Genomic DNA, 20,175 nt, shown 5'->3' on the forward strand with positions numbered 1-20,175 from the left:
TTATTTAATTTCTAATTCAGTTACGGTTCTTCTGTCATTGTATGCTTTTTCCATTTTAGGTATTTCTCACGGCAGGCACGCAAGTCTATTTCATTGTTCTCTTCTGTAATGAGAGAATAAGTATCCCTGTATTTTGATTTCCATTTTCAGACTTCAGACTCAGTTTCACCTCCAATACTCTGTTCTCTGTGCAATACATATATTAACCTGTGGATAAAAAAAAAATCAAATTTCGAACCATGCATGATACTGACCCAGTTATTTCTCCCCGAGTCTTACACACTGGTCCGCGTTAAGTGGTGTGTTATTAACAATATCATCTGTAGCTTTCAGAATTTTGAAGGCACACATACGTGAACCCCTATTTTCTAAGTTGAATCATATGTGTAATTCCATCAGGTATTCGAACACATACAGTTACACTGGTCTCAAAAGATCAGGAACAACGTTTAATTTCTAACCACGAAAAGTATTTTTAACCAGTACAAAGCTTAATATTCCAGAATTGCTCATGCAATGAGTTTGAATTATGCCAGCACATTAATTTGTCAGGATTCGAATTGTTTCATTTCCAACTGCACCGGAGTGCATTTTTTTTTTGTTCGCTAACTAATTTGGTTTTGGGTATTCACCCTGATAATTTCCCACAAATGAGTTCAGTGGGAAAAATGAAATTGCATGTATACAGGTTAACAATTTGTCATGGATGGAGAATTGGTTGATAGGTTCTGAATAAAGGGATGTTTATTTCTCAGTGGCAGATAGTGAATACTGGGGTACTGCAAGGATCGTTGTTTGGGTTCCTGATATTTGTGGTATATATAAATTACCTGGAAGAGGTAACCAATTATTATGTGACATTTCCAAGTTTGTTGACGACATAATACTGGGTGGGATTGTGAATCATGAGAAGAACAGAAGAAGGCATCCAGATGTCGATAGACAAGAGAAGTTGGTGTCGTTGTACATCTGCCAATGAAAGTAGTCAGGCAGGGGATATAGTGTCCATCCTTTTAAGAAGATATATATTCACAATTTGGGATGTTTTGCTACTATAAGGTTTGGTGAAATTATGAGTATTGTGTGCAGGTTTGCACTCTTTTTCTAACAAACAATGTACTTTTCATAGAGAGATTGTGGAAGAGGCTTCACTAGACTAACACTGTGAATGACAGGACTGCCTATGAAAATTGGATTGACTAGCTCTGTAATCATGCCAGCTTATAAGGATGCGAGGAGATTTGACTGAAACATATAAAACTCGAACATGCTGGACAGACTGGATACAGGAAAGATGTTTTCCATAGTTGAGCTGTCTGGAACCAAGGGTCACAGTCTTAGGATACGGATTAGGCTATTTAAGACTGAGATAAGGAAATATTTCTTCACTCAAGTGGTCGTGAGTCTGTAAAATTCTCCACCATAAAGGTCTGTGGATGCCAACTCACTGACTACATTTAGGAAAGAGAAAAATGAATATTTAAATTATAAAGCCATCAAGGAGATTGGGGCGAAAGGATCAATATGTCATGGGATAGGGGATTAACCATGAAAATATTGGATCGTGAAACAGGTTTGGACGTTTAAATGGCCGAGGTCTGGCCTTAGTTTCTATGTTTCTATGCTTCTGCTTAATTGTTTGATTTAAGATCATTCTCAGTTTACTAAGTTCTTATAACTTATTATGCATGCAATAACTGATTTATTTTCCAAATTAGGTACTTTTTAGTCTTTTCAGGTACATGGATAGGGAAGATTTAGAGGGATATTGGCCAAACGTAGTTCAGTTTAAGAAACCTGGTTGGGGTACATGAGTTCGATTGAAGGGCCTTTTTCCATGCTGTATAACTCAATATCTTTAAACAACTTTTCTCATTATAAAGTGTCGTCCTGAAAATAAGGAATTTACTTCCATCTCACTGACTGTCCTTACAATTCTGACTCACTGAGAAATGTACTTACAGAACCACAGTATGATCATATAATTAAGAAACCTTTTGAAAAATAGAGATTCAAGACAGGCTCCCTGAAGTCGATCTGTTGCATTCTAGGAAATGACTAGGAAGTATTCTCTTTGCTCTTCAAACACTGTCGTGAAGTGTAAACGTCTTGTGAGATCTGAGCATATAACTCTCTGATGGCAGCACAAGATCCTTTCACTGGCAACAGAGTAGGAGGTTGAGATATGTACTGCAAATTGGGTTGCATTTTCACAAAGGAAATTATGTCACTTCCATACCTGTAAGTTTTTGATATCAGAATTTCTTAGATTAACAGTTCCTAAATCGATCAAATTCTCTTGTGTATTGGCAAATTTAGCAGAGTTTTATGCAACAAATCCAATTCTCATACGCTATAGGTAAACTTCCATTAATTCTTCCAATCTTAAAATCCAAAACTTGTTTCATCTGTAGTGTATTGGAATGTCTATGAATAGTTTCTATAACGATTTCAAAGAATCACAGAATTATTACAATGCAGAAGGAGAAACGTTAGCCCATCGTGCCTTCACTATCTGTATTACCTGGTCCAGTTCTATAATCTAGTATGAATCTCCTGCCTTTTTCCAATATACCTACACAACATGCTATCGAAAAAAGAATCCAATGCCCTCTTGAATGCGTCAATTGGAATTGCCTCCACCACATTTTCAAGGAGTGCATTCCATACCCTAAATGTGGCTGTGTGAATGCTTGTGTCTGACGTCACATTTGCTTCATTTGCACATCACTTGAAACCTATACTGTTTTGTTCTTATTTCCTTTGCATGATAAATGGCTTCACCCTAGCTGCTCTGCCCAGCCCACTTGCAATTTTGTAAATGTCAATGTATCCTGATGTGGTGGAGCTGCAGATGAAGAAACATCGCTCCAATAGCTAGTTGTGTTGTGTGACAGTTAACTCGATCAGATTTCCTGTAAATCTTCTTGTCTCCAGGAAGAATAATCCCAACTTTTCCTACCTGTTCTGATAAGTGGAGTGTCTCATGTTGGAAACATTCTAGTAAATCGCTTTTGCACTCTTTTCAATTCATTTGCATATTTTCTTTAATGTGTAACTCACAACAATACACTACTATAGGTGAGGTCTAACGAGTTACCTTTTACAACTTCAATATCATATCTATCGATTTCGTCTCGCTTGGACAACAGTCTGATGAATTATGTTATATATTATGAATAAACACGCCTTTCAAAATGCCACAAGGCTAATTTTGTACTTCTAGGTATTACTTAAATGATCTAGACAATGATTGAGCAATATTTGGTCAATTTGGATGGTAACTGGGCTGGAAAATAATCACCTCTTTATTGACTGTGGGAACTGTTTTATTTGAGTTTACGTTCTGTACATATGGAAGTTTGAATCATGTTAGCAAGATTACATCAATTTTCATTATGCTTACATTCTGTTGAAAGACCAAAATTACAATGTCCTGTTCTAATTGGTAGGCTATTCTTACTTATCTAAATTTCCAGCGCAGTATATATATATATATATTAGTATGGGCTGGCCAAATTTCTAACATACAGGAAAAAGTTGGCATATTGCTTTGAAACATTCCTTTTCTATTCTAACGCAGGTTTACATTTTTGCTCAGCATAATTTGATGCAATTCTCCGTTCCCTTTTTGCCTTTCATGGCCAGAAAAAAACAAGGATTAAGTTTACAACTCCAGTGCTCAATTGATTCAAATAGATTGATTGGAGATAGACTGCAGTGACATCAGCTGGTTTCGTTGCAAGTATCTCCAAAACAGGGAGATTGCTTTCACTAGTTGAAGGAAGTTCATTTATTCTATGGTATTTAAAAGCCAGTTTGAAGAAATATGAGGCCTATAATTTATTTATGAGGCCTAAAATATAATTTCACAAGAAGCGTTAAAATAATTGTTTAAAATTATATTGAATTGTCCTAAAGTATATACTCGCCAGAAAAAGTGAAGCTGTAGAATACAGAAGTACTTCATCAATTCAGAAAGAGTTCAGACTCACAAGAACACTGATATTAGTTAATCATAACAACCACCTGAGGACGTGGCAACTGGCAACAAGACAGATCGCACACAGGACCTTTGTAGAACAGTTATCCCAATTTTCAATAAAGTGTGAACTTTAATAGTTATACGTCTATAGAGCATACAGAACTTGTACTTAAATGATTATCAATGGAAATGTCAACAAATATAATTGATCAAAGTTAATGCCAATGGTTTAATAAACTGCCAGCAGGAAGACTTCCACAGAACAATTCAAACTCAAGGTAACAACGTAAATGTTTTATATAACCTAAGAGTAACGTAAGTACACCCTATAAGTTACCATGTAGGACATTACTGTTGGCAAGAAAGAGAAACCGAAATGAGAAGTGCAAATGGTGCACTTAAGCTCTTACTTCCACAATATTAACTTCAACACACACACAATGAGATATCCAAATGAAACATGCAAAAACATCATCTTTTTAGAACATTCTCACCTCGTTACTCAGAGTTGCTATTATATTCAGAATTAATCACTTTCGTGCTTTCTTTCCTGGGAGACTCATTCTGGACAAAATGCTTGTCCATTTATGACCTGCATGTATTGGGAATTTTGTAGTCTCTTCTTGTTGAATGTCACGTTGAACATGAATCATAGTGAAAACTCTGAGAAAGTGGATCTCGCCCGAATACCTCAACATAATTTGGGGGTATCTGAAAGTTTCTACTAACTTTGTGAATTCCATTTAAAGAATGTTTGGTTTCAAAGCAACAGTAAAATCCCAGATAACAGTGCTGACCACCCAATACATTTCTGTCTTTATGAACCTTCACAGCGAGGATAATTAAAATCACAAATAACATGCAAAAAATAGCTCCGAATGAGACAATCAATGAAAGGCTCAGATCACCCGTGGACCCTGGATCATCAGACCAGACACTGATACTGGAGAATGTTTCAGTCTCGCCACCATCCACAGATAAGGTAATAGTCACTGTGGCAGAAAGTGCTAGTGTACCATTACTTTGTACCAGAATCGCCAACCTTTACTTAGTAGCATCTTGATTCACAAAGCGATGGATAGGCCAAATTTCCCCACTGTTTGGCGAAATAGTAAAAAGGCCATGTTGCGTAGCCTGAAGAATGGAAAAAGAGAGCCGAACGTTCTGACCAATGTCAGCATCAATGGCGGATACCTTGGCAACTAAGTAGCCTAGTTCTGCAAACCTGGATGTTGTCTCCATTGCTGTTGACTCAAACCCGGCTAATGGTTGCACAATGACTGGAACATTTTCATTCTGATCAAGGATAAGAACATCCACTGAAACATTACATGCGAGTGGTGGTGTCCCAGAGTACATAACCTGAGCTTGAATCTATAAGTTTTTCAATTCCTCGTAGTCAAAAGATCGCCGAGCGAATATGACGCTAGTCTCTTGGTTAATAGAGACGTAATTGTATACCGAGGCGTTGTGAACCGAGTCGCCTGGATAAGGTATTTCAGTCGAGCGTTCATTCCAATATCCAGATCAACGGCAGCAATGGAAAATATGGAAGATCCAATAACGTTGTTCTCCATTATATTTGCAGAGTATAAAGACTGCGTAAACTGTGGCGCGTTGTCATTTATATCTAAAACTTGGATGCGAATGGCTTTCTCAGATATAAGAAGTGGACTTCCTGCATCCATGCATGTAATTGTAACTACATACTCAGCGGTAGTTTCACGAACCAGTGAATGTTGAACAAGTATGGGGGCGACACGGTGGCACAGTGGTTAGCACTGTTGCCTCACAGTGCCAGAGACCTGGGTTCAATTCCCGCCTCAGGCGACTGACTGTGTGGAGTTTGCACGTTCTCCCCGTGTCTGCGTGGGTTTCCTCCGGGTGCTCAGGTTTCCTCCCACAGTCCAAAGATGTGCAGATCAGGTGAAATGGCCATGCTAAATTGCCCGTAATGTTAGGTAAGGGGTAAATGTAGGGGTATGGGTGGGTTGCGCTTCGGCAGGTCAGTGTGGACTTGTTGGGCTGAAGGGCCTGTTTCCACACTGTAATATAATGTAATCTAATCTAATCTATTTCATAATAATTCTTCAATGAAGAATCTAGTCTGAAGAGTAGTTTATCTGATATTTGACATTGTATTTGCGCGTTTCTCCCCAAATCCTCGTCTGCTGCACTGAACAAAGCGGCAACAGTCCCAACTGGAGCATCTTCCGAAATTGTACTCGATAAAGACGTCAGCTTCACTTCAGGTGGGTTATCATTCACATCAATACTTTTAACCAAAACATCACAGTTCCCCGACATAGCATCAAGGCCTTCGCCTGTTGTTTGTATCCTTTGAGAAGTTCTTAGCATACAAATGTGACGATGCTATCATTTTAAAAACGTTATTTTGTCCATTTTTGTTTGAAGAGAGTATGTTAAGGCAGAGTTTACAAACTGGTTACAGAAATAGGCTCAGGTAAATAACTTGGGAGTCCTTTTAAGTCTTTTTAAATGTAAAAGCAGAAGTGGAGTGGCCAGCTCTCACAGATCAGGCTTTCTAACTTCTTTCTAACTTTAGCAGTTAGAAGCGTTTTGGGGTCGCAGAAGAGTTGGAGCTTTAGTGAATGATTCCTAGCTGCTACTTTCTCTGAAATCTCGCTTGATGTTGTTTCCTCCTAGAATAGAGAACTGCATGTAGGAATCTGTGACTGAATTAACTTTTTAGCCAAGGGGTGTGTTTATTGTTACTAAATTTCTCTTTCTTGTTATTATATATTAACTACAGCTTTTAAATAAATTCTGTTTTGCTTAAAGTCGAGTAGTTTGAACAGTCGCATCATATTGGGAACACACACTCCACATTTACCTTTAAAATAAGAAACAGTTAGGGTCTAGACTACCTTCATAAAATATTTTGAGAGGTTCTGGTCTGGTGCATAACGAAAATAATATGCCAGAGGGCCCTTTCCCAAACAGCAGAGTAGGAGATTCAGTCATGTAGGCTTAATCCAGATAGTTAGTTCCTAGCTGAAATGCCACATACCACATTTGCATCTATTTAATTGTTTTGGGGGGGAGGGGGAAGAGTGGTAAAATTACTTGCCCCGAAGTTGAGCAGATTTTCTTGTGTTTTCGAAAAATCACAAAGTGCTCTGCAACAAATTCAATTCTCATTTCCTCCAGAAAAACTTAGTTGCTATCAATTCTTTGAGTCTTAAAACCTGGATTCAGCCTCACCTCAGCTCTTTTTAAAAATATCCATTAAATAGCTTCGTTAAGGATGTCAATTGATTTAATCAATTAGGTAACTATCAGAAGAATTCTATTATATATTCTGCCATAGCCTACTTTGCAAACGCTGCATTACTATGTCCCCATTTCCAGATCGTTATTTCGATGATCCAATCAATGACTGAACAATATTTGCCCATTTGATTTTTACCTGGATTGCTTATGGAACATAGAAATTGATTAATTCAATTCTATGTTCTGTACCTAAATAAGTCAGAAATATGTTAAAGAGAATAAGCTAATATTTCTGCTTATCTTCTGGTATTTCACCAAATGTACAAATGGTTTTTTTCTAATTTATACATACATCTTTGTGCACAAATTTGTAGTGCAACGTTTGCATGCGCTGATCAAATTTCAAATGTTTGGCGAAGTTTAGCATATTGTTTTCTGACGCTGCTGTTTTTGCATGAATACAGAAGTTTAATTATCAATGAATAATTGGTTGAAATTTCCCCCCTCCCTTTTGATGTCAAGACCCAGATATTGGAGAAACACATCTTTACCTTGACAGCATAATATGTTCTAAGGGATTGACAGGAGTTCAACTGCAGTGAAAGTGCAAAGGAGTTATTTCGCTCAATTAGCTGGACGGCTTCTAAAGCGAAATGATGCTGACAGCACAAGTTCAATTCATCCATGCAAACGAAGTCGATAACATCTTCATAACGTTGCCTCTCACTCGATGAATGGTGTTCCTGAGATTAAGTCACCAGCAGTCGTCCCTCTCTAAATAGAACAGCCCACAAAGATTTCTCTGGGATTTTACATACCATAACTTGCAACTCCCAAGCAGAGAGATTTCTTTTACCAGTTGGAACATATAAATAGAGCATTCAATCTATGGTGCTTAAATATTTTGAAGAAATGTTAACCCCATAATTTATGCACATTAAAATGATCCAAAAATAATATTTAAATAAATAACTTTTAGTATTGATCTGTAGCCAGTTTTTCGACAAAATGAAGCAGTATCATACATTACTACCTCGCCAACTTAAATTTTTTTAAAAACTGACACACTGAAACGTGCGCATATTAGTTAACAAAAACGACCAGCTGAGAACATGGCAATGAGGAATAAACCAATATGTTCACATGTCTTACAAAGAATGACTGTTGAAAATGTGTTGCTGGAAAAGCGCAGCAGGTCAGGCAGCATCCAAGGAACAGGAGAATTGACGTTTCGGGCATAAGCCCTTCCTCAAGAATGACTGTTCCATTGACCAAGAAATTGTTCTGTACTTTCGCTGCCATGTATTGGCACAAAATTGTTCACAAAGTAGTCGCTCTTAAATGTTTACCCTTGGACAAAGTCAACAATTCTCATTGATTCATGTAAATACCGGTTTTAGAATCTGTTAACAAGCAACAACGACTTCCAAAAGAAAATTTACACTCCGTTTGACAGCGCAAAACTTGCATATAATCAGAAAGTATGGTAAACAAATTCAAAAAATACCAGCACAGATCATTACTGTTGACGAGGAGAAAAATGTGAAATGCATCAAAGCCATTGCTTCCCTTTTGTTCAACACAGAATATTTCCTAATTCGTTCACAGCGAGTCAGAGTCGTACAGCACGGAAGTCAATCCTTCAGTCCAACTCGGCAACATTGGCCAAACATCTCAATCTGAGTTAATAACATTTGCCAGCCTTTGACCCATATTCCTCTGAACCCTTCCTATTAAATATCCAACCAGACGACTTCTAAATGCTCTAATTCTACATACCTACCACTTCATCCAGCTGCTTGTTCCATACATGCACCAATGTCTGCGTGATAGAATTACGTTTAAAAACTTTCCCCTCTCATCTGAAATCAATGCCCTCTAGTTTTGGGCACCCACAGTCTATGTATTAACCCTATCAATGCACCTCATAATTTTATAAACATGCATAAGGTCAGCCCTCAGCCTCCAACTCTCCAGTCAAAAAGCCCCAGCCTATTCAGCGTCTCCCCATGACCCAAACTTTGCGAAATTTATGACCGATTCAAATTTGTGAATATCTTACCTTTTTAAAAGATCCTTACCTTATTGTTTACAGAGTTGCTGTTACATTCAGAACTAACCATTCTCGTGTTGTCTTTCTCAAGAGAATCATTCCGAACATAGTTTTTGTCAGCATATGACTTGCACGTGTTGGAGGTTATGAAGTTTCTCTTTGTTGACTGCAATGTTGAACACGACTCATAACGGAAACGCTGAGAAAGGGGATCACCCCCGAATACTTCAACATAATTCGGGGGTATCTGAAGGTTTCTACTAGCCTTTTGAATTCCATTCAGGGAATGTCTGGTTTCAAGACAACAACATGACCCCAGGGAACAGTGCTGACCACCCAAAGCATTTCTGCTTTTATGAACTTTCACAGCGAGAATAATTAAAATCACGAGAAAAATTATTGAAATTACTCCTAACGCGATGACCAAGGAAAGGCTAAGATTATGACTGAACCGGGGGTCCTCAGACGAACCACTGATGCTGGAGAATGTTCCAGTGTCACCACCAACCACAGATAAGCTAATGGTCACTGTAGCAGAAAGAGATGGTTTTCCATTGTCTTTTACCAGAATCACCAACATTTGCTTAGAAGCATCTTTACTCACAATGCGTCGGATTGTCCAAATCTCCCCAGTGTCTGGTGAAATGGTAAATAGATTATGATGGGTAGCCTGAAAAATGGAATAAGAAAGGCGAGCGTTCTGACCCGCATCAGCATCAGTGGCGGATACCTTGGTAACTAAATAGCCGGGTTCTGCAAACCTGGATATTGTCTCTACTGTTGTTGATCCGAACTCGACTAATGGCTGTACAATGACTGGGACATTGTCATTCTGATCAAGGATAACAACATCCACTGAAACATTACTTGCGAGTGGTGGCGATCCAGAGTCCATGACTTCAACTTTGATCTGGAAGTTTTTTAATTTCTCGTAGTCAAAGGATCGCTGCGCGAATATTACACCAGTTTCCGAGTTAATAGAGATATAAGTGGATACCGAAGCGTTGTGAATTTGAGCCTTTTGAATAGAGTATTTCAATCGAGCGTTCAGACCAATGTCTGGATCAAAGGCTGAAATTGAAAATATAGAAACGCCAATATCATTGTTTTCCATTACGCTTGCTTTGTACAAAGACTGCGTAAATTTCGGCGCATTGTCATTTATGTCAGAAATCTCAACTCGAATGGTGTTTTTAGATGTGAGAGGTGTATTTCCTGCATCCATACATGTTACAGTAACGTCATACTTGGAGGTATTTTCTCGATCCAGTGGCTCTTGAACAATTAATCCATAATAATTCTCCAAAGATGAGTCTAGTCTAAACGGTAGTTTAATTGGACTTTTACATTGTATCTGCCCGTTTCTCCCAGAATCTTTATCTGTTGCACTGAACAGAGCGACTACAGTCCCAACTGGAGCATCTTCAGAAATTGTATTCGACAAAGTCGTCAATGTCACCTCAGGTGGGTTATCATTCAAGTCAATAATATTCACCAGGACATCACAGTTCCCCGTCATAGCGTCAGAACCCCCGTCTATGGCTTTAATATTAATTTCAAATACTGTATTTGCTTCATAATCCAACTTCCCTCTCACTCTGATTTCACCAGTTTTAGAATCCACACTAAATTTTTCCCGAGTTTTGGCTGAATTGTAGCTACTGAGTGAATAGGTTATCTCTCCATTCGGACCATCATCCAAGTCAGTGGCATTTAATTTGATTACCTGCGTTCCTATTGCTGCATTCTCCCATAGGCTGACTCTATAAACTGACTGGGGGAAGATAGGGGCGTTGTCGTTTGTATCCTTTACGCTGATTAAAACCTGAACCGTACCCAATCTCACAGGGATCCCGCCGTCCTTGGCTATCAGCGTCAACTTGTGGCTGGATTCCGTTTCTCTGTCCAAGGAACTCTGCAGCACCAATACTGGCATTTTTTCCCCATCGCGCATTTGTACGTCAAGGACGAAATAATTGTTGGGAAGGAGCTCATAGGTTTGCACGGAATTGATTGCAACGTCCGGATCGTTCGCAGCCTCGAGAGGGAAGCGCGTTCCCGGCGAAGAAAGCTCCGAAATTTCGAGGCGGAATTGTCGCTTTGGGAAACTGGGACTGTTGTCATTTACATCGAGAATCTCCACTGCAATCGGGTACAGCTTTAAGGGGTTTTGGAGCAAAGCGCTCACGGATAAAACACAACTTGAGCTCGGGCCGCAAATCTCTTCTCTGTCAATTGATTCTTTCACAAGCAAAATGCCAGTGTCCAGGCTTATATCCACATATTGTTTCCTGGGCCCGGGTACAATCCGAAAACTGCGAGCCGCGAGCTGCTTTACATCTAAACCCAGATCTTCAGCGATATTCCCAACAAAGGAGCCCAGCTGCAGTTCTTCAGGAATCGAGTAATGAATCTGCCCAAACACAAGGTTCCACAAGAAGAGTACACAGCACAGTACTCGGCATTTTAATAACCAAAATATTTTATATCTCATTTCCAGCGTGAAACATTCCCCTTGCTTCAGAACGTCTCCGCACCATTGATTACTCTCTTCACAGCTATATTCATATATTTTATATCCGAAACAACAGCGATGTAGTAAATACCTGAATGTTTCACAAATCGGTTGGATTATTTCATTTAAACATTCTTTTTTTCTCTCTGATATGTTCAGTGGATTCGTGAACAAATCCTGCCGAGCTGCACGCTACCCAATTTTACTCTGCGTCTGGTCAGACGTGATGGTGTCTGTGTCGCGAAGGGGCTGGCCGGATCCCCAATCGTAGCTCAGCATCTGATTGGTGAAAACCGGCTTATTGAAATTCAACCAACCAAATTACTCTTGATTTCTTAAAGCTGGACGGTCTGAATTAAATGCACATACTTAGATTTATTATTGCACAATTTAATAATTACATTACGATCTATTTGCCAAACTGCATGCAACCAACCTATCTCCAGGATAAAAAGTCACCAGTAGTCTTATTTGACAGCATTGTAGCATATGTAACTGGAGAAAAGAAATTAAAACACTCAGTGTGGCTCACTGTCTTGATCAATATGGTTCACCTGTGATTCCAGTGCTGTAGTTGTCCATTCCCAATTACTAATTCTCACGAAACTAAGACTTAATTATTTACCAATTCCTTGATCTAATTAAACAATGTACAAAACTGTATTGTTATAGACATGATAATTAGTTTAATTTCCAGAAATCCAGATAACCATCTCGTAATAGTTTTGTTCAATTTGCTATAAATGCCATTCTTTGCGTGCCACATCTTTTAACCTATGAAACAAAGTATTTTAATTTTGAGCAGTACACGACTGTTTAGAATTAAATGCTGAACCATCCACCCCTCATACGTCTTGCACTGTCATCCAACTTAAATGGTTTGTTATCTTCAATGTTTTCTATTGCTTTTAACATTATAAAGCTAAGCATACATGAGTCTCTGCTTTCTAAAATTGAAGTACACTCGTTATTCATTCAGGTGTTAAAAAACATCCACTCAGAGAGGTCTACTAATTGCAGGCACACCTTTCTAGTTGTAAGGTAAGAAAACATATTTTGATCAGTGCAAAAATCAACGTTCCATAATTTGTCAAAGCCGAAGAAAAATAAAGCTACATAATGCCAGCACATTAACAAGTCATTACTCGAAACTATTAACTTTGGAATCCATTCATAATTTCTGTTTGTGATGTTGCTACTTCTTTGACCTTTCCGATGTGCTTAAGGGGTTTGCTTATCAACTTTAACAAAATGTTTACTCTGCATAGTTTGTTTTATTTCGTCCAAGGTAAAAGCATTGCAAATCTTAAACATGTTTGCCTATGTATTAAATGCTCAGCTGAAAGTAGTTATTTGTTTTTAACTCATTATCAGACTATGCAAATCTGCGTCACTAGGAAAATTAATTACATCAATATAGTATTTTCATCATTCAGATACATCGTAAAAGGTGAGAATTCAAGACAGGATTCATGAAAGAAGTCCTACTGTCGTTTTCCAACCTTGAAATACGTAGATGGCCTTCTTTTGGTTCTCCATGGTCTAAATGGTGAAATGCAAGTGTCTTGTGAGGAGCTCTGGACATGCAAATAACCCATAGATGTGCTTGAGGTAACCCTAACAACAAAGTAGGTGTTTGAAATAGGGACTGTAACTAAGTGGTTCGTTCTTATTTTACACGCTGTTATTGTAGCTTTTGCAACTGTTTAGGATCAGCGTTTTTGTTTGATTGTCAGATCTGTTGACAATGACTGTAGAGAACTACAGAACAGATGGAGTCTTAGTCCATGAATTTCAAACAGTTAGCATCTAACTTTAGTATGCAATATGGAAGACAAGTGGAATATTGGCTTTTGTTTCAAAGGGAATGGAGTTTAAACGTAGAGTTTTTTTGGTAAATCTATGCAAGGCACTTGTCAACCCACAGCTGGAATATTGAGAACAGTTTTGAGCCCCTTATCTAAAAAAAAAGTATTGGCATTGGAGGCAGTCCAAAGAGATTCACGAGGCTGATAGCAAGTATGAAGAGAAAGACTTATGAGAAGGTGTAGATTGGGCCTGTACCCGTTGGAATACAGAAAAATGAGAGGTGACCTTGATGAAGCATACACAATTCTTTGAGGACATGATGCGGCAATTGCAGCAAGGTTGTATCCCTTGTGGAAGAATCTAGCACTAGAAAGCCTAATCTCAGGATAAAAGATTTATCCTGAGATAAATCTTATTATTTAATCTTATCCTCCTTATTTACGACAGAAATAAAGAGGAGTGTCTCCTCTGAGAGGAAAATAAAGCTGTCAAATTCTTTATTACACGGATCTATCAAGGTTGGGCCATTAAGTATATTCAAGGCTGAGGTAGACCAATCTTTTTAGTCAGTTCTGGAATGAAGAATTATGAAGAAAAATGGCACTGAGGATTACCAAATCAGTTGTTATGAAACATATTCGACGGACGAAACGTCTTATTTATGCTCCCATGTCTTCCGGTTTGAATTTGTTTAATTAGTTTAGAAAATCATCTCAGTCTTCTGGAACAAACCTATTTGTGAATTCCTCGAGATCACCTAACATCGCTTCTATGAGTTTTAAAATTTCGAGTGGTGTCACTTTTGTGCAGCTGTCAAATCCTCTTTGGAATTGCTCATTAAAGATATTGATTGCTTTACACATGCTTAGGTATGTCTGAGAAGAATTTTATTCAGTTTAATTGTGTGGACTTTCTTGGCAAATATCACTTTATGAGTTTTGTGTCTCTGGTATGTCACTTCCATAATTAAGAAATGTTTTCTCCATTTGGATGAAAGTGGACTCAAATGACATTAGCTCTTTTTCTTATTGAATGTGGAAACTGATTACTTTGATTCTAAATGCTGCACATTTTAAATGTTTGAAAAATGTGGTCAGGACTAAATTAATATTGCATTGTACTTAAATTATGGAGATTTAGTAACTTCTAAACTCCTAATCTAACTTCAACCTTAATTTTAGTTTTGTGAAATTAACCAAATTTCATATACATAAGAGAAGTTGGCACATTGACTCTTAACACTGCTGTTTTTGGTCTTCTGCAAGGGGTACAGTTCTGCACAACATTATTAGATAAAATTCCTATCTCTTCTTTTGCTGTTAAACGTCATATCCTGCATTTAACAGAATGCAGCCTTGAGAGCACAATGGATTCTAACTGAGTGACCAGCGATAGGTAATATTCAAATCATTTGGTCTTATTGTCAGAATCTCCCAAACTGTACATTTACTTTCAATAGTTGTCGGTTTGCAACCGTTAATTTTTTTGATAATATTTAAAATTACGCTTGAATGAATATGATACTCATAATCTATGCTCCCTACAAGATTCTCAAAGAATAACTTTAAAATATTGAATTAATGTAAAGCCGGGTTTTTTTTTGGCCAACTACTAATGCTGTACGATCATAAGATGTAAGTGCAGAAGAAGACAATTCAGTCAATCAAGTCTACTCCACCATTCAATTAGATCAGGTTGACCTGGTAATTTTCAACACCACTTTTTAGTCGTTCTCCCTATGACCCTTGATTTCCTTATTGATCAAAAATCTATTTATGTCAGCATTTGAATCTATTTAACAACACAACTTTGACAGCTATCTACGTTAAAGAATTCAACCGATGCACTGCTCACTGAGAGAAGAAATTACTCCTCATCTCTGTCTTAAATGTGTGAACTTTTATGCTGAGGTTATGCCCTCTTCTCGTAGACTCTCCCACAAGTGGAAACAACCTTTCTGCATCTACTGTGTTAAGTGCCTTAAAGGTTCATGCATGTTTCAGTGAGGTCATATCTCATTCCTCTAAATTCCAGCGCTACATGCCCAAAATACACAACCTCTCCTCTTAAGACAATCCCTTCATACCTGGTGCTAGTCAAGTGAACATTCTCTGGACTGCCTCCAATGCTAGCATATACTTTCTAAATAACCATCACCAAAACTGACCACACTATCCCAATTGTTTCAGTAAACCTTCCTACATTTATTCATTCCCTTGGAAAAAAATTCTAACATTTAATTTTCCTTCCATATTAACTGCTGAATTTGAATGCTAACGTTTTGTAATTCATGTATGAGGACAAATCCCTTTGATTTGTAGTGTTCTGCAGTCTTACCAAATGTAAATAGTATTCATCTCTTCAAATATTCCTACCAAAGTGCACAATCTCATATTTTTCCACAATTTATTCCATCTGCAAATAACTTTGTCCAGTTTCTTAACTTGTGCACATCTCTCTGCAGACTCTTCATGTCATACCACCGCTTGCAATCACATTTATTTTTGTCATCTGCAAACTTGGCTATTGTACATTCACTTTCCATATGTACAAAAATAAATTGTGGCCCCAGCCATTGATTCCTCTGGCACACAATGAGTTACAGTTTGTAACTGAAATCTACATCACTACCTGATCAATGACACCAAACAAATGTGCTGTTATAGGTTCATGACAACTGCCCGCTGAGTGCACGATATCCAACAAGTTACTGGTTTCTACTGTCCATGAAAGTGTTCTGTACTTCTACAGATATGCGGCTGCAAGGTAACCTTCATTGTTGCTACATGAAGAAAGAATTCAACAATTCTCTTAGATTCAAGTTAACTTCAGTATTTGAGAAAGTGTCAACCGGCAAACAGGACTGCCAGAAAACAATTAAAACTCAGCCAGACAGCATAATAAGTTACAGAAAATTGCAAAGGAAAGTTGAACCTTCCTACGGGATAGTATTGCAGACTATACTGGTAACAGAATTCAGAAATATTACAGAAGAGTGTGAATGATGAGTTTAAGCTCTCACGTTTTATCCTGTTCATTTCAACATAATAACTTTATTGCAAATATATCCAGAGATCTGAAACAGTTTCCTTTATAATATTTCTTATGACAAGTGCCTTACCTCAGTACTTAATGGGATGCTGTGATTTTCAGAATTAATTATTGTCGTGCCTTCCTTCCTAATAGACTCATTCCAAAAATAGTTCTTGTCTGTAGATGATCTAGATGCTTTTGAGGGTGTGAAGTCTCTCTTCATTGACTGCAATGTTGAACATGTCTCATAGCGGAATCTCTGAGAAAGTGGATCACCACCGAATACTTCAACATAGTTCGGGTGTATTTGAAGGTTTTGACTGTTTTTTTGAAGTCCATTCAAGGAATGTCTGGATTCAAGACAGCAACACACCCCCAGGGAACATTGCTGACCAACTGAAGTATTTCTGCTCTTATGAAACATCACGGCAAGGATTACTAAAATCATGAGAAAAATGATAGACATTGCACCTAATGCAACAACCAAGAAAAAGCTCACTTCAGGAGTGAACACACGTTCTTCAGACGAATCACTGACACTGGAGAATGCTTCAGTGTCACTGCCTATCAAAGATAAGATGATGGTCACTGTGGCAGAAAGTGATGGTGTTCCACTATCTTTTACAACAATCAGCAAACTTTGCTTCGTTGCATCTTTATTCTCAATACGACGTATAGTCCAAATTTCCCCAGTGCCTGGGGAAATAGTAAAAAGGTTAGGATTGGATGATTGGAAAATCGAATATGAAAGGTAAGCGTTTTGTCCAACGTCAGCGTCAGTGGCCGATACTTTAGCAACCAAAGAACCTGGTTCTACAAATCTGGAAATTGTCTCTACAGCTGTTGCCCCAAATTCGACTAATGGCTGCACAATGACTGGAACATTGTCATTCTGATCAAGGATAATAAGTTTTACTGAAGCATTACTTGCGAGTGACGGCGACCCAGAGTCCACGACCTGAGCTTGGAACAGAAAGCTTTTGAGCTCCTCGTAATCAAAAGATCGCTGAGCGAATATGACACCAGTTTCCGAGTTAATCGAGACGTAGGTAGAAATTGAGACGTTGTAAACTTGAGTCTCCAGGATAGTATATTTCAGCAGAGCGTTTGGTCCGACATCTCTATCAAAGGCTGTAATAGAAAATATAGAAGCGCCAATAACGTTATTCTCCATGACGTTTGCGGTATATAAAGATTGCGTGAACCGTGGGGCATCGTCGTTTATATCGGAAACGTCGACTCGAACGGTTTTTTCCGACGTAAGAGGAGGATTTCCTGCATCCGAGCATGTGATACTAACGTCATACAATGAGGTATTTTCACGATCGAGCGGATTTTGAACAAATATTCCATAATAATTCTCCAATGAGGAATCCAGCTTAAATGGCAGTTTGTTTGAAATTTGACATTGCACCTGCCCATATCGCCCCGAATCTTTATCTGCTGTACTGAACAGAGCGACTACAGTCCCAATTGCCGCACCTTCCGATACTGCAGTCGACAAAGACGTCAAAGTCACCTCAGGTGCGTTATCATTCACGTCAATAATATTCACGAAAACTACGCAGTGCCCGGACATTGCCTCTGAACCTCTGTCTATTGCCTGCACGGTAATTTCAAAGACCTTGTCAGCTTCATAGTCCAACTTCCCTCTCACTCTCATTTCACCAGTTTTGGAATCCACGCCAAACAGCTCCCGTACTCTAGCTGACGTGTGGCTACCAAATGAGTAGTTTATCTCTCCATTGAGACCATCGTCCAAATCAGTGGCATTTAATTTGATTACCTGTGTACCTGCGGCTGTATTCTCCAATAGGCTGACTCTGTATAATGACTGGGAAAAGACAGGGGCGTTGTCATTTGCGTCCTTTACGATAATTGAGATCTGCACAGCGCCCGATCTCACAGGCACCCCGCCGTCCTTGGCTATCAGCGTTAACCTGTGGCTGGATTCGGATTCTCTATCCAAGGACCCCTGCAGCACCAGTACAGGCATCTTTCCTTCACTACTACGCACTTCGACAATAAAATAATCATTCGGAAGGAGCTCGTAGGTTTGCACGGCGTTAGTTCCGATATCAGAGTCGTATGCAGGTTCAATGGGAAAACGCGATCCCGGTGTGGAAAGCTCTGAAATTTCAAAGCGGAATTGTCTCTTTGGGAAACTGGGAGCATTGTCATTTACATCAATGATCTGTACTGCAATCGGGTACAGCTTTAAGGGGTTTTCGAGCAAACCGTTCAATGACAAAACACAGCTCAGGCTCGGGCCACAAATCTCTTCTCTGTCAATTTTATCCTTCACAAGTAAAATTCCCGTGTCTAAACTTATGCCCAAATATTGTTTCCTGGGCCCGGGTACAATCCGAAAACTGCGAGCTGCGAGCTGCTTTAAGTCTAAACCCAAATCCTCAGCGACATTCCCAACAAAGGAGCCCAGCTGCAGTTCTTCGGGAATTGAGTAACGAATCTGCCCAAGCACTAGATCCCACAAGGAAAATGCACAGTGCAATAATAGGCATTTTAGCAGCCAATATATTATATGTCTCATTTCTAGCAGTAAACATGACCCTTTTCAGAACATGCCCGCACCATGAATTATCTTCATTAGTTATACCAAAGTATTTTAAACATAAAAACAGCGATATCGCAAATGTCTGATTGTTTCATAAATCGCCCGCATCGTCGCATGTAAAATCTCTTACATCTCTTTAATATTTCCGAAAGATTCCTGAATAAACCCGACGGAGGTGTTCGCTATCCAAATTTACTCTGTGTCTGATCGGACGTGGTGCTGTCTGGGTAGTGCAGGGGACTGTCCAGATCCCAATCACATCTCAGCTTCTAATTGGTGAACACCAGCGCGTTGAAATTCGACCAATCAAAATAATGCTCACTTCTTAAAGCTGAAGGGTCTGGAATGAGTGCAGATACCTACATTTATTGTTGGACAATTAAAAATTATGTTTACGCTTATTTTACAATTCTGTACTAGCTTTCCCTGTTCCCATATTTGTCTCAAGCCCAGAATTGTATGGGAGGTTGTAAGATCCAGGTGTGTAGTATTTAAAAAGTCCAAGGATAGAAATAAAAGCAAAGTCCAAGGATACTCCATAAGCAATTGATTCCCTTTATAACCCAGTTCGGACTATTCTGAAATGATCTTCCATCTTTAACTTGCTGTCAATTCTCACTAAAGGAAGATAGATTATTTCATCCTTCTTTCACCCACTTAAATGACATGATTCCTGTAATGAAGTTCATGTAAACTGCCATTTCTCTTCTAGACATCTATATCATCATGAAAGGAGCTGTAGAAATTCAGCAGGTCTATCAACAACTGCAGAGAATGAAAAAAGTCAATGTTTCAAATTGATACGAATTCTTCAGAAGAACAAGCTTCAAAGAAGAGTTATATCAGACTTGAAATGTTAACTTTTCTTCTCTCCAAAAATACAGCTAGAATTGCTACGTTTCTTCAGTATTTCATTCTGTTATTTGAGGTATCCAGCATTTGCAGTACGTTGTGTTTATCCTTGCAACTAT

General features: G+C 38.6%; 2 protein-coding genes and 1 pseudogene across 4 annotated transcripts in view; all 3 read right to left on the reverse strand.

Annotated features, from left to right (window-relative positions):
- LOC122556420 (protocadherin beta-15-like) overlaps positions 1 to 20,175 on the reverse strand; it is a 200,098-nt gene that overhangs the window by 152,379 nt on the left and 27,544 nt on the right. Inside the window, exon 1 of one of the 3 annotated variants that reach the window (XM_043703038.1) lies at positions 9,301 to 11,999. The exons of the other annotated variants lie outside the window; for them this stretch is intronic. Within the exon in view, the coding sequence (XP_043558973.1) occupies positions 9,301 to 11,766 (2,466 nt within the window). The 5' untranslated portion in view covers positions 11,767 to 11,999. Of the gene's footprint in view, positions 1 to 9,300; positions 12,000 to 20,175 lie in introns of those variants that run through there. 3 annotated transcript variants of the gene reach the window in all.
- The window catches only part of LOC122556967 (protocadherin gamma-A10-like), a 76,238-nt gene continuing 56,200 nt past the window's right edge, over positions 138 to 20,175 (reverse strand). Inside the window, exon 3 of the mRNA XM_043704201.1 lies at positions 138 to 207. The gene's annotated coding sequence lies outside the window, so the exon portion shown is untranslated. The remainder of the gene's footprint in view (positions 208 to 20,175) is intronic.
- On the reverse strand, positions 4,607 to 6,292 carry LOC122556962 (annotated as a pseudogene).

Source organism: Chiloscyllium plagiosum, chromosome 14 (genome assembly GCF_004010195.1).
Source record: "Chiloscyllium plagiosum isolate BGI_BamShark_2017 chromosome 14, ASM401019v2, whole genome shotgun sequence".
NCBI lineage: Eukaryota > Metazoa > Chordata > Chondrichthyes > Orectolobiformes > Hemiscylliidae > Chiloscyllium > Chiloscyllium plagiosum.